We start from the raw sequence: 15,311 nt of genomic DNA, 5'->3' as shown, positions 1-15,311 counted from the left end.
CGTCACTCGTGACGTAACGACTTTGACCCGGTGGAAGTTCTAGCCATATGCTAAATATTTTGCGAAACGAGTTTGACCCGGCGAAAATTATAGACATGCGATAATAAAATTAATATTTTGCGAAACGAATTTGATCCGGCGTCAATAATGAACCGGCGATAAGGCCAAGCATGCGTTAATTATTTTGAGAAACGAGTTTGACCCGGCAGTAATTCTAGACGTGCGAATACTATATTCCCTGCGCCAATTCAAGGAAATACGGTATATGTCGCACTGGAGTATAAGTCGCATTTTTGGGGGAAATTTATTTGATAAAATCCAACACCAAGAATAGACATTTGAAAGGTAATTTAAAATAAATAAAGAATAGTGAACAACAGGCTGAATAAGTGTACGTTATATGAGGCATAAATAACCAACTGAGAACGTGCCTGGTATGTTAACGTAACATATTATGGTAAGAGTCATTCAAATAACTATAACATATAGAACATGCTATACGTTTACCAAACAATCTGTCACTCCTAATCGCTAAATCCCATGAAATCTTCTTCCTCGGTGTCGCTTCCAAACAACTCTGGCAACTCTGCCAACTCCAAAGGTATGCGCCGCTTCCTCTTGCCGTTTTCTGATGCATATTTTACTACGTCCAGCTTGTAATCTGCAATATATGATTTCCTTTTCGGTGCCATTTTTGTTCAGCCCTTCTCAGTTTTTAAAAGTTACCGCCAATGTTGAAATGATCCATTTTAATAGCTACGGACGTAGTAGCAGGTAGCATCCCATGATGACCCACAATGCACTTCTGCCATGACGCACAATGCACTTCTGCCATGACCCGCCCCCGCCAAATTTTTATTGGTTGACGTGTGTGTGACGATTGTTGACATGTGTGTGACGATTGCTGACATTCGCCTTTTCTCTTACGGGAATGAGATGAATATTTTATTTGATATTTTACGGTAAAGTGTTAATAATTTCACACATAAATCGCTTCGGAGTGTAAATCGCACCCCCGGCCAAACTATGAAAAACAACTGCGACATATAATCCGAAAAATACAGTACTGCTTTGCACACTCTAGGCATTCTCTCCATGAGCTTCAAGCACACCTCTGAAGTGAAAACCATTTCAGGTGACTACCTCTTGAAGATCATGGAGAGAATGCCAAGAGTTTGCAGAGCGGTAATCAGAGCAAAGGTGGCTATTTTGAATAAACTAGAATACAAAACATGTTTTCAGTTATTTCACCTTTTTTTGTTAAGTGCATAAATCCACATGTGTTCATTCTAGGGCTGCAACTAACGATTAATTTGATAATCGATTAATCTGTCGATTATTGCTTCGATTAATCAATTAATAATCGGATAAAAGAGACAAACTACATTTCTATCCTTTCCGGTATTTTATTGAAAAAAAACAGCATACTGGCACCATACTTATTTTGATTATTGTTTCTCAGCTGTTTGTAAATGTTGCAGTTTATAAATAAAGATTTATTTAAAAAAATAAATTAATTAATTTAAAAAATTTATATTTTTTTTATTTATTTATTTTAAAAAGCCTCTGCACATGCGCATAGCATAGATCCAACGAATCGATGACTAAATTAATCGGCAACTATTTTTATAATCGAATTTAATCGATTAGTTGTTGCAGCCCTAGTTCGTTTAATAGTTTGATGTGACAATCTACAATGTAAATAGTCATGAAAATAAAGAAAACACATTTATTTAAAACACATTTATATTATTTATCATTTATTGAATGAGAAGGTGTGTCCAAACTTTTGGCCTGTACTGTACATGGTGATGTCACTCTCGTGCCAAATTTCATCCTCAATAGGAAGGCTGAAATGTAAACAAACTCTGTATGTTTCAGACGCTGCCAGACAATGCCGTGTCAGCATATGCCATATCCCTAAGAGACAAAGGTGCCCTGGTGCTCGCACTCTACAAGGTCATCCGAGAGAACTACAGTGAAGTATGGACATAACCTTTTTAACCTCACATTTTAGCAACTATTGGCTTCTCTTCAGAAGGGACAATATATTCGAAATTAAACTCGGATATAACTCAGTCAGTGTGCAGCTTGTATAACGATATAGATTTACTCAACACACGGAACGTCCCGGAAGAGTGCTGCAAGGGGTTCTGGGTATTTGTTCTGTTGTGTTTATGTTACGGTGCGGATGTTCTCCCGAAATGTGTTTGTCATTCTTATTTGGTGTGGGTTCACAGTGTGGCGCATATTTGTAACAGTGTTAAAGTTGTTTATACATTCACCCTGAGTGTGACCTGTATGGCTGTTGGCCAAGTATGGATTGCATTCACTTCTGTGTGTGGAAAAGCCGTAAATATTATGTGATTGGGCCGGCACGCAAAGACAGTGCCTTTTAAGGTTTATTGGCACTCTGTACTTCTCCCTACGTCCGTGTACCACTCCGTACAGCGGCGTTTTAAAAAGTCATACATTTTACTTTTTGAAACCGATACCGATAATTTCCGATACCACATTCTAAAGCATTTATTGGCCGATAATATTGGCAGTCCGATACTATCGGACATCTCTACTTCACACAGCGGATAGATGTTAGGTCATCGCTTGATGATGCCCCACTGATGTTCCTGGTGCCCACACTTTTTCTGCAGGCGAGCTACTTTTCAGTTTTTCCAAGTGGAGGGGATCTACCTCATTCATATATATCATTTATATTTATTTATTTATGAAGGAGACGTTTTTGTTAACAAGTTAAAAGTTAAAGTACCACTAATAGTCACACACACACACTAGGTGTGGTTAAATTACCCTCTGCATTTGACCCATCCCCTTGTTCCACCCCCTGGGAGGGGAAGGGAGCAGTGAGCAACAGCGCTGGCCATGCTCGTGGATCATTTTGGTGATTTGGTCAACAAGTTAAAGGTGTTTAATGAAAATACAAGCATGTTTAACACATATAGATTCCTTTGTGATGATAACCTCCACATTTTCAAATGGAGGAGAGAAAAAGTCCTCCTCTCTGTCCAATACCACATGAAAGTGCTTGCTTTTTGCCATCTTATTTGTCCAGCTTCCATACTCCTTTTTATACACTTAATAGGAAATACATTGGCGGCAAACTCCGTAGCTTGCTGGCTTGTGCACGCCGGCTTTCTGAGACTCTTATTTTGTTAGCGCAGGCAGGATGAAGCAGGGCTTTTATTGTGAAGACAGGAACTGTGCAGTCGGTCTATAGAGTTTTGACGAGAGTCTGTTGAAATAAAAAGTGTTTCTCGCCTTCCTGTCGGTCATTTTTTCTTAATAACGCAGCCAGCGTCATCTCACAAGACCCTCGGGTGCCGTGAATGTCAATCAAGTGACGAAAGTGACGTCTTGGTGAAGATTGATGATCTCTAATTTTTTAGGTAATATCGGCAGTCCGATATTATCGGCCGATAAATGCTTTAAAATGTAATTTCGGAAATTATCGGTATCGGTTTCAAAAAGTAAAATTTATGACTTTTTAAAACGCAGCTGTACGGAGTGGTACACGGACGTAGGGAGAAGTACAGAGCAGTTGAGTCTCCCAGTCATACTTGCCAACCCTCCCGATTTTCCCGGGAGACTCACGAATTTCAGTGCCCCTCCCGAAAATCTCCCGGGGCAACCATTCTCCCGAATTTCTCCCGATTTCCACCCAGACAACAATATTGGGGGCGTGCCTTAAAGGCACTGCCTTTGCGTGCCGGCCCAATCACATAATATCTACGGCTTTTCACACACACAAGTGAATGCAACGCATACTTGGTCAACAGCCATACAGGTCACACTGAGGGTGGCCGTATAAACAACTTTAACACTGTTACAAATATGCGCCACACTGTGAACCCACACCAAACAAGAATGACAAACACATTTCGGGAGAACATCCGCACCGTAACACAACATAAACACAACAGAACAAATACCCAGAACCCCTTGCAGCACTAACTCTTCCGGGACGCTACAATATACACCACCCGCTACCTCCTACCCCCCCACCTCAACCTCCTCATGCTCTCTCAGGGAGAGCATGTCCCAAATTCCAAGCTGCTGTTTTGAGGCATGTTCAAAAAAATAATGCACTTTGTGACTTCAATAATAAATATGGCAGTGCCATGTTGGCACTTTTTTCCATAACTTGAGTTGATTTATTTTGGAAAACCTTGTTACATTGTTTAATGCATCCAGCGGGGCATCACAACAAAATTAGGCATAATAATGTGTTCATACCACGACGGTATATATCGGTATCGATTGATATCGGAATCGGTAATTATGAGTTGGACAATATCGGAATATCGGCAAAAAAGCCATTATCGGACATCTCTAATTTTTAGGTCTATTTTTTTTTATGCCTGGCTGGCGATCGACTGACACACCCTCCGCCATCGACCGGTAGCTCGCGATCGACGTAATGGGCACTCCTGCTATAAACTTTATCTTTAGCTTCTTCATAAAGTTGTGTAGAGAAATGTGCGATTTTTTTTGTGCGAACATAAGAATTTTTTTTAAACCAAATAAATATTTGTAAGCAAAAATAATGTATTTGAAGCAAAGAAAAAATGAAAACTAAAAAATAATTTGGGGGGGGGGGGTTACAAATATTTTTGGGGTTATAAATGATAAATGGGTTATACTTGTATAGCGCTTTTCTACCTTCAAGGTACTCAAAACGCTTTGACACTATTTCCACATTCACCCATTCACACAAATGTGCCCCTTTTGGCCAAAATGTATTTAAAAAAATAAAATAATTGTATATAGAGACAAACTGTAATAACTTGAAGTAAATAATGAAGATTAAAAACCAATTACAAACAAAAGATTAAAAAAATAAATTAATTAATTAAAAGCAGTCTTTTTCTCACAATGTGTCGACTTTTTTCTTATAAAATTAGGAACAATTTCTCATATTCTTTCGGTTTCTGGAATATTGCAATATTTTCTCATAAAATTCTTACTTTTGTATGTAAAATGATTAGTTTTTACTGCAAAATGGTGACATTTGTCGTACTAAATTCTGACTTATCACAATATTGCCCTTTTTTTTTTTTTTTTTGTAAAATAGTGACACATTTTGAGTAAAATTGTGACTTTTGTCATAATTTTGCCAAGTAAAATTCCGATTATTATTGTAATACTGCCAAAATGTCAAAGTTTTCTTATGAAATTGTGACTTTTGTCGAGTAAAATTCCGACTCCTTTCATAAAATTGCCAAAATGTTGAGCTTTTCTTGGAAAAGTGCCACTCTTATTGAGTAAAATTCCAACTTTTATCATAATATTGCACAAATATTCAGTTTTTCTTGTAACATTTATGACTCAACTTCAATCTTGCTGGATGGGTCTCGTCTAAACAAGACGTTAGAAGCCTTTTTATTGGTCAGTTTTGCCCACCACTCGTCTTGGGATTTTCTCTCCAACTGTGTTGAGGGTGTAAGTAGTCAGCAATCACGCCATCCTCTGAGACTAACCAATAAAAAGGCTTCTAAAATATTGTTCAGGCGAGGCCTCGCCCACAAGATTGAAGTTAAGATGTAATCGAATAAAAATAAATTGCAACCAAATACTACCATTTCTTACCAAATCTTTTTTAATAGTTTTGAAAAGAAAAAATTGCAAATTTCTTGGAGGGTTGCACATCTTTTTTGTCTGGTTTCATTAAAAAAAAAAAAAATGTATACAAATGGAATTGAAATCTGAAGAATAGAAATCTACCATATGTCCCAGTTTTACCTTCTACAATATCATCACTTTTCCCTTTGGTAAACTGCAGCCCCCAGACCATGATGAAACCCGCTGGATGTCACATAAATTGGACGTGCAGCACTCCTTTTGCCTAAAACCTTCAGAAGAAGATAAACACACTCAAACACTTTTAAAAATACTTTGTCTCTGAAGAAGCCATATCTAATGTTGAAGTGTGTCTATTTAGTGTATTTCACTTCTTAAAGTAAAACTTGGTTAAACGATTTCAGCATGTGTATTTTTGAGCAATGTCAATATATGACTTTTTTTAATTATAACATCCCTATACAAGCTGTGCACTGACTGACCTAAAGTATACCCAAGTTTAATTACCGTATGGTCCGGACTATAAGCTGCACCCTCTAATTTTTAGAAGAAGAAAATATGTTTTTTAACCCTTGTGTAATGTTCATATTGTTGTTACTCAGCCAGCGTTTGTGGGTCTGATGGACCCGTTGCATTTCGTGGCTTTTAATGCCTCACAGTCAAACACTTTTATGTTAAAATACTGAACAGATGTTTACCTTATCCCAATAAACATGCGACGGGTCCATCAGACCCACAAACGCTGGCTGAGTAACAACAATGCGAACGTTGCGCGGAAAATTTCTCTGCCAGTTTCTGCATCCCACAGGGATTCTTCTTTTGTGTTTCTGCACCTGCGGTTCCCACACAAGGTTGCAACATTGTCAACACTGTCTGCTCTCATTTTCTCGCACATTTGACCCTCTGATGTTCTGTGTACCCACACTCTGTCCTCCTCCTGTCTAGGCCTGCTGTGTGTGTGTGTGTGTGTGTGTGTGTGTGTGTGTGTGTGTGTGTGTGTGTGTGTGTGTGTGTGTGTGTGTGTGTGTGTGTGTGTGTGTGTGTGTGTGTGTGTGTGTGTGTGTGTGTGTGTTACACCAGTGGTCCCCAACCACCGGGCCGCAGACCCGATTGGTACCGGGCCGCACAAGAAATGTAAAAAATAAAAATAAATTTTTTTATTTTTAAAAAATTTTTTTTTAATGAAATCTACATAAAAACACAATATATACATTACATATCAATATAGATCAATACAGTCTGCAGGGATACAGTCCGTAAGCACACATGATTGTATTTATTTATGTTAAAAAAAAAATTAAAAACTATTTAAAAAAAAATAAAAATACCCACCCCCACCGGTCCGTGGGACAAATTTTCAAGCGTTGACCGGTCCGCAGCTACAAAAAGGTTGGGGACCACTGTGTTACACAGAACATCAATTTCCACATTAGCCCCAGGTCCAGTTGACCCGGACATCTTATATGTAATAGAAATGTGTAGGGGGGGTGTATGGTGTGTGGTCATTAAATATGTATTCTGATATATGTTCTTCACAGAAAATGAGCCAAAGTCAGTGAGTCTCAGTTTGAAAAATTAATTAATTGTATCATTTTTCTTTTAATAAAAAAATGAAAACGGGTCCCACAGACCCGAACACCACACAAGGTGTAGGCGGTTACGTAGTGAAAATGAGATATTTACATAGAAATATTTTGTAAATGTTTATTTACATACTTTAATTGTTTTCTAAGGGTGCCTGTAACACGGCAGTAAAACAGCCGATCAAACAAAACATAAAAGTCATTGATGTATTTATTCATCCTTTACAAGATGAGAAAGATTTTCTCCTTTTTTATTAAGGGTCAAGATGTTTATCAGGATTCTTCTTCCCTGTACTTTGTAAACACTTTGACTTTGAACACTTTTTTTTAACATTTTTTTATTTAACCTTTAATTACCAGGTAAAATTCCATTTAGATCAAAGATCTCTTTTCCAAGGGAGACCTGGCCAAGAGGGCAGCAGCAAGGTTACATTAAAAACAGTAAAAAACACATAAAACATGAAATGTACAACATTAAAACCTGCTCACATGACACATGTGCATACAGACAAGGTAGACTGCAATCCTTTCACAGAAGCTTAGGGATGATGTTTGATAAGAAATTATCGAGTTCGAGCCCATTATCGAATCCTCTTATCGAACCGATTCCTTATCGATTCTCTTATCGAATCCAGATAGGTTGTTGTATATGGAAAAAAACACAATACGTGGTTTAACAAAAGCTCACTTTTATTTTATAAGAAAAAAATAAAATAAATAAATAAATATTGACTGTTAACCCCCTAAAAAAATAAAATAAATAAATATTGACTGTTGTTACCCAAAGTATATTAAGTGGGATTTTTCAGAAAAAACAAATGTATACAGTAACACAAAAACAACCTGTCTCTGTGATCACTATTGGTGAATAGCCATGCCTTGAGGCGTTTTTTACGGTCCATTATTTTTGCTGCTTGTGTGACATCACAGGAAATGACGTAGCTCAGTCTAATGAGCTACGTCATTTCCTGTGATGTTCCACAGTGCATTTCTTGTTGGACGGGATTCGTTCCCAGGGATTCGAATAAAGAACCAACTCTTTTTCTTTACTATAGTGGCCTCGATAACGGGAACCGGTTCTCAAAAAGGGATTTGAGTCCATGGAATCGGTTCTTTTCTTATCGAACGGTTCTTTTCTTATCCAACAACCGGGAGAACCGGTTTCGAACATCATCCCTACAGAAGCTTTAAACTCATTTAATGTAACAAGGGCTTGAAGTTGAAGATTCGATTATAGGTTATTCCAAGCCTTCTTGGAATAACCTGCACGTTCTTAATTTGGATCATTTTAGTACATTGTTTGATTTCTTTGCTTAATCCAGTGTTTTTCAACCTTTTTTGAGCCAAGGCACATTTTTTGCGTTTAAAAAACCCGGAGGCACACCACCAGTAGAAATAATTAAAAAACGAAACTCAGTTGACAGTAAAAAGTCGTTGTCGCAATTGTTGGATGTGACTTTAAAGCATAACCAAGCATGCATCAATATAGCTCTTGTCTCAAAGTAGGTGTACTGTCACCACCTGTCACATCACGCCGTGACTTATTTTGACTTTTTTGCGGTTTTCCTGTGTGTAGTGTTTTAGTTCTTGTCTAGCGCTCCTACTTTGGTGGCTTTTTCTCTTTTTTGGGTATTTTCCTGTAGCAGTTTCATGTCTTCCTTTGAGCGATATTTCCCGCATCTACTTTGTTTTAGCAATCAAGAATATTTCAGTTGTTTTTATCCTTCTTTGTGAGGACATTGTTGATTGTCATGTCATGTTCGGATGTACATTGTCTTTGCTCCACAGTCAGTCTTTGCTGTCCTCCAGCATTCTGTTTTTGTTTACTTTGTAGCCAGTTCAGTTTTAGTTTTGTTCTGCATAGCCTTCCCTGAGCTTCAATGCCTTTTGTTAGGGTCACTCGCCTTTTTGTTTATTTTTGGTTTAAGCATTGGACACCTTTTTTACCTGCACACTGCCTCCCGCTGTTTCCAACATCCATAACGCAATTAGCTACCTGCTGCCACCTACTGATATGGAAGAGTATTACACGGTTACTCTGCCGAGCTCTAGACAGCACCGACGCTCAACAACAACACATCATTTGCAGACTATAATTACTGGTTTGCAAGACATATTTTTAACCCAAATAGGTGAAATTAGATAATCTCCCACGGCACACCAGACAGGGGTTGAAAAACACTGGCTTAATCCATTCCATAATTTAGCCGGTAGCGAAGAAAAATCCACAGATTAGCCGCACCTTTGTATAAACCGCAGTGGTCAAAGCGTGTGAAAAAATGAGCGCCTTTATTCCGAAAAATACGGTACTCTAGTATTGTAACTTGAGATTTCCTGCAATGTGAGAATTGTACGTACTTTAGTGACTCATTGTATGGCAACCATGTTTTTGTCATCCTCAGCTGCTGGAGCCAGTGTGTCACCAGTTGTTTGAGTTTTACCGGAGTGGTGACCCGCATCTGCAACGTTTCACTCTCCAGTTCCTGCCGGAACTTCTGTGGAGCCTGCTCTCCGTCAGCGCCGCCAGAGACCCGCACACCTCGGGCTGTATCGAGGCCCTGCTGCTCGGCATTTACAACCTGGTAGGGAAAAGGATGAGTGTGTGTTTTCCCCTGCGGTTTTGTCTGGCAGGATCACACTCTTAAACCGGGTGATTCATCTTGAAAGAAACAAGGGGATTTAGAAAGATTCATTTAGAACTTCCTTTGCCAGGGTTATAAAGCGGCGTCAGGGAGTTGGAAATGGAAAGGTATTTGGCAGGCTCTGCCTTGCAAACGTCAACATCCCAGTTTGTTTACAGCTCATTTCAGTCCTATTTTAATCCATTTCAGTTGCTGCGAGCGCAGGCTTGGCTCTCGTCCTGTCTGCATAACAGAATAGGTCATGTGTCACTCGGCACACGAGCTTACTCCTAATAATTGAACTGACATTAACATGCACTCAGGGGCACTCAAACCCCGTGGTGTGATGGTGTTGATGTGGGTATACACACAACACAGATATAGAAGGGAAATGGAGGACTTCACACAAACATCCACACATTAAAGATGAGTGTTTGCACTTGAACACATGCACAGACGAAAACCCTCTGTTTTCTTAACTCGCTGATATGTTCCTTTGTCTTTCCGTTCAGGAAATAGTCGATAAAGATGGACAGAGTAAAGTATTATCCTTCACCGTCCCTTCCCTTTCCACACCCTCGGTGTATCACGAGGTAAGGAACCCACACATTGAAATGTATGAAAATAATGTTGCGTGTCAAAATGTCATCTCCACCCTCCAGCCGTCGACCATCGGATCCAATGCCCTGACGGAAGAAGCCCTGGCCAATCACGGACTGAGCAGGGTGGTGTACAGCGGGCCACACCTCCAGAGAGAAAACTTCACCGCACAGAACAGGTGACAGCCGTGATAACATAACCAGCAATTGGTTGAATTATTTACATGTCTTTGTAAGCGATGCCAGCTGGTGTGGCCGTGTGAGGGTATGTTGTCTGAACCTCACTTCCCGACGCTTTAAGAGCTCAATCTTTGGGCATTCTGGACCCTGGTTCGAGCCTGGTTAGCGCTTATTGGGCGTGTCAAACATGGAACACCAGACAACACAAGCTTCATTTACAAAGTAAACTGCAAAAACTGAAATCTAAGTAAGATTGAATATCTCAAATAAGGGTCATATTTGCTTATTTTCTGTCTGATAAGATAATTCTTCTCACTAAGCAGATTTTATGTTAGAGTGTTTTACTTGTTTTAAAGGCCTACTGAAATGAATTTTTTTTATTTAAACGGGGATAGCAGATCTATTCTATGTGTCATACTTGATCATTTCGCGATATTACCATATTTTTGCTGAAAGGATTTAGTATAGAACAACGACGATAAAGATCGCAACTTTTGGTATCTGATAAAAAAAGGCTTGCCCCTACCGGAAGTAGCGTGACGTAGTCAATTGAACATATACGCAAAGTTCCCTATTGTTTACAATGATGGCCGCATGAAGTGAGAGAGATTCGGACCGAGAAAGCGACAATTTCCCCATTAATTTGAGCGAGGATGAAAGATTTGTGGATGAGTAAAGTGCAAGTGAAGGACTAGTGGGGAGTTGAAGCTATTCAGATAGGGAAGATGCTGTGAGAGCCGGGGGTGACCTGATATTCAGCTGGGAATGACTACAACAGTAAATAAACACAAGACATATATATACTCTATTAGCCACAACACAACCAGGCTTATATTTAATATGCCACAAATTAATCCTGCATAAAAACACCTACGTGTTTGTTATGCTAGCTCCTAGCTCCTCTGCTAGCTCCTAGCTCCATAGAACGCGCCAATACAATTCAAACACCTGATCAACACACACAATCACTCAGCCCAAAAGACCGTTCACCTAACCCAAGGTTCATAAAGCTTATATATTTTTAAAAAGTTACGTACGTGACGCGCACATACGGTCAAGCTATCAAATGTTTAGCAGCCAAGGCTGCATACTCACGGTACCTGATATTCAGCTGGGAATGACTAAAACAGTAAATAAACACAAGACATATATTTACTCTATTAGCCACAACACAACCAGGCTTATATTTAATATGACACAAATTAATCCTGCATAAAAACACCTACGTCTTTGTTATGCTAACTCCTAGCTCCTATGCTAGCTCCTAGCTCCATAGAACACGCCAATACAATTCAAACACATGATCAACACACACAATCACTCAGCCCAAAAGACCGTTCACCTAACCCAAGGTTCATAAAGCTTATATATTTAAAAAAAGTTACGTACATACGCAAAAAAAAAGTTGCGCACATACGGTCAAGCGATCAAATGTTTAGAAGCCAAAGCTGCATACTCACGGTAGCACGTCTGCGTCTTTGTCATCCAAATCAAAGTAATCCTGGTAAGAGTCTGTGTTGTCCCAGTTCTCTACAGGCGTCTGTGTATCAAAGTCAAAAGTCCTCCTGGTTAGAGTCTCTGTTATCCGAGTTCTTCCATCTTGACTGCATCTTTCGGGAATGTAAACAAAGACGCGCCGGCTGTGTACTGTTGTTGCTGACTTCGTTCGAAAAATACGTCCGTTTCGCACCGACAACTTTCTTCTTTGCTTGCTCAGCTTCTTTCTCCATAATGCAATGAACATAATTGCAACAGATTCACGAACACAGATGTCCAGAATACTGTGGAATTATGAAATGAAAACAGAGCTTTTTTGTATTGTATTCAATGGGGAAGGCATACCCGTGTTCCCCGGGCTATGTCACGCGCATACGTCATCCTCAGAGGCGTTTCGAACCGGAAGTTTAGCGGCAAATTTAAAATGTCACTTTATAAGTTAACCCGGCCGTATTGGCATGTGTTATAATGTTAAGATTTCATCATTGATATATAAACTATCAGACTGCGTGGTCGGTAGTAGTGGCTTTCAGTAGGCCTTTAAGGGTTTTGGTCCTAAATAGGGATGATGTTTGATAAGAAATTATCGAGTTCGAGCCTATTATCGAATCCTCTTATCGAACCGATTCCTTATCGAGTCCAGATAGGTTGTTGTATATGGAAAAAAACACACAATATTTGGTTTAACAAAAGCTCACTTTTATTATATAAGAAAACAATTTAATCTAATAAATAAATAAATAAATATTGACTGTTACCCCCCTAAAAAAATAAAATAAAATAAAAAAATATTGACTGTTGTTACCCAAAGTATATTAGTGGGATTTTTCATAAAAACAAATATATACAGTAACACAAAAACAACCTGTCTCTGTGATCACTATAGGTGTATAAATAATAATATAGTGTTAAATAAAATCAGTCCCTTGGGCACAAAACTGAAAATAATACAGCTCTCCAATAAGTGCAGTTCTGCTGCTATTTGACATAACTGTTTGTTATGATGCTTTGACATTTTTGCACTTTATTTCTTTATTGAAAGAAAATTCTATGAAGAGAAAAGTTGTTTGCAGATGTGGTTACAATACTAAAAAATGAAAAGTTAAAGCTAAAAAAAAAATACACTTTATTGAGTTAACATTATTTCTTTATAGGGGGAAAGATGTTATGAGCTAGGGAATATAACAGCTACACTACCCAGTATGCAACGGGAGTGACGAGCATGCGCGGTAGCCCCGAAAAGTGTTGTTGCGTGTCGACACGTAAGAATGAGGTTATGAGCCCGCTGTGAAAGTAAACGTCAAGAACTAAGCCAACACGCCTCGTCTGCATTATTTATAATTAGACAGACAACACATATACAGTTTGATTTTGTTTTGTTTACAAGGAAAGAAAAACAAAAGTTAAAAAAGGGAGATCATGTCATATATGTTGTGTATATATATGTATGTGCTGCGGTTGCTTAAAGAACGTTGCGACAGCTGCCGTAAAGGAGGTGCGTTGCTAGCCTGGTTGCTATGTTTCCGGTTGGTCGTAAAAGTGTTCGTCATGTGGTTGTAGTCTGCTCAAATCTCTCAGTAAAGTTATTCATTGGATTATACCTTTTGTTTTGAACTTTATTACACCTTGGAGCGCGGTCCATTGTTTTTCCTGCTTTCGCTATCTGCGCCTAATGACTGAGCTACGTGACGTAATTTCTTGTGATGTCACACAGAGCATTTCTGGTCGGGACGGGATTCGTTCCGAGGGATTCGAATAAAGAACCAACTCTTTTTCTTTACTATAGTGGTCTCGATAACGGGTACCGGTTCTCAAAAAGGGATTCGAGTCCGAGAACTCGGTTCTTTTCTTATCGAACAACCGGGAAAACCGGTTTCGAGTATCATCCCTAGTCCTAAATGATCTCAGTAAGATATTACAGCTTGTTGCTGAGATTGCATGAGCTATATTGAGTAAAACATGCTTGAAACTAGAATATCAACTGTTGCAAAGCTGTGTCAGCAACACTCACAAGTATAAAACTTCTTTTTCAAAGTAAGAATTTCTTATTTCAAGCATGAAATAAAAAATCATGACTTTGACACAATTGTGTCTCATAATTAAAACAGATGACAGCCAAATGGACTTTGCTGTTTTATTTTCAATGAAACAATAGAACATAAGTACTCATATAGTAGTACAGTTGGCAAGGTACAGCAAACACCATCCATCCATTTCCTACCGCTTATTCCCTTCGGGGGCGCTGGAGCCCATCTCAGCTACAATCGGGCGGTAGGCGGGGTAAACCCTGGACAAGTCGCCACCTCATCGCAGGGCCAACACAGATAGACAGACAACATTCACACTCACATTCACACACTAGGGACCATTTAGTGTTGCCAATCAACCTATCCCCAGGTGCATGTCTTTGGAGGTGGGAGGAAGCCGGAGTACCCGGAGAGAACCCACGCAGTCACGGGGAGGACATGCAAACTCCACACAGAAAGAAAGAGCGCAGGATCGAACCCAGGACCTTCGTATTGTGAAGCAGATGCACTAACCCTTCCTTAACGTAAATGACCGCCATAACCACAACACCAGGGGGAGCTCCACTAACCACGTTAAACCCAGATTCCGAACTAACAAAGGTCTTAACTCATTCTCTTTCTATGCCACATCAATGTGGAATGCGCTCCCAACAGGTATAAAAGAAAGGGCATCTCTATCCTCCTTCAAAACCGCAATAAAAGTTCACCTCCAGGCAGCTACAACCCTAAACTAACACCCTCCCCGGATTGCTAATAATCAAATGTAAACAATCAAATGCAGATACTTTTTCTTATGCCTTCTGATCTCTCTCTCTCTCTCTCTCTCTCTCTCTCTCTCTCTCTCTCTCTCTCTCTCTCTCTCTCTCTCTCTCTCTCTCCACTACTTGCTGTCCATATCCTACCCCCCCCCCTCTCCACACCCCTGATTGTAAATAATTCAATGTGATTATCTTGTGTGATGACTGCATTATGATGATAGTATATATCTGATAGTATATATCTGTATCATGAATCAATTTAAGTGGACCCCGACTTAAACAAGTTGAAAAACTTATTCGGGTGTTACCATTTAGTGGTCAATTGTACGGAATATGTACTTCACTGTGCAACCTACTAATAAAAGTCTCAACCAATCAATCAAAAAACCCCTCTTCCACCGTGCTGCCCCAGTACAGCAAACTGACAGTTAATATTTAAACATTTAACATG

The 15,311-nt window shown here is 39.3% G+C and overlaps 1 protein-coding gene across 4 annotated transcripts in view; it reads left to right on the top strand.

Annotated features, from left to right (window-relative positions):
* The window catches only part of LOC133635950 (hyccin-like), a 95,074-nt gene that overhangs the window by 40,024 nt on the left and 39,739 nt on the right, over positions 1–15,311 (top strand). For all 4 annotated transcript variants that reach the window (XM_062029448.1, XM_062029449.1, XM_062029451.1 and 1 more), the window contains 4 exons: positions 1,882–1,983; positions 9,581–9,760; positions 10,312–10,392; positions 10,462–10,577. In XM_062029448.1, the coding sequence (XP_061885432.1) occupies positions 1,882–1,983; positions 9,581–9,760; positions 10,312–10,392; positions 10,462–10,577 (479 nt within the window). The remainder of the gene's footprint in view (positions 1–1,881; positions 1,984–9,580; positions 9,761–10,311; positions 10,393–10,461; positions 10,578–15,311) is intronic.

The sequence above is a fragment of the Entelurus aequoreus genome, linkage group LG20 (assembly GCF_033978785.1).
Source record: "Entelurus aequoreus isolate RoL-2023_Sb linkage group LG20, RoL_Eaeq_v1.1, whole genome shotgun sequence".
Taxonomy (NCBI): domain Eukaryota; kingdom Metazoa; phylum Chordata; class Actinopteri; order Syngnathiformes; family Syngnathidae; genus Entelurus; species Entelurus aequoreus.
Note: the sequence above shows the minus strand (reverse complement) of the source record. Positions and strands in the feature narration are given on the sequence as shown.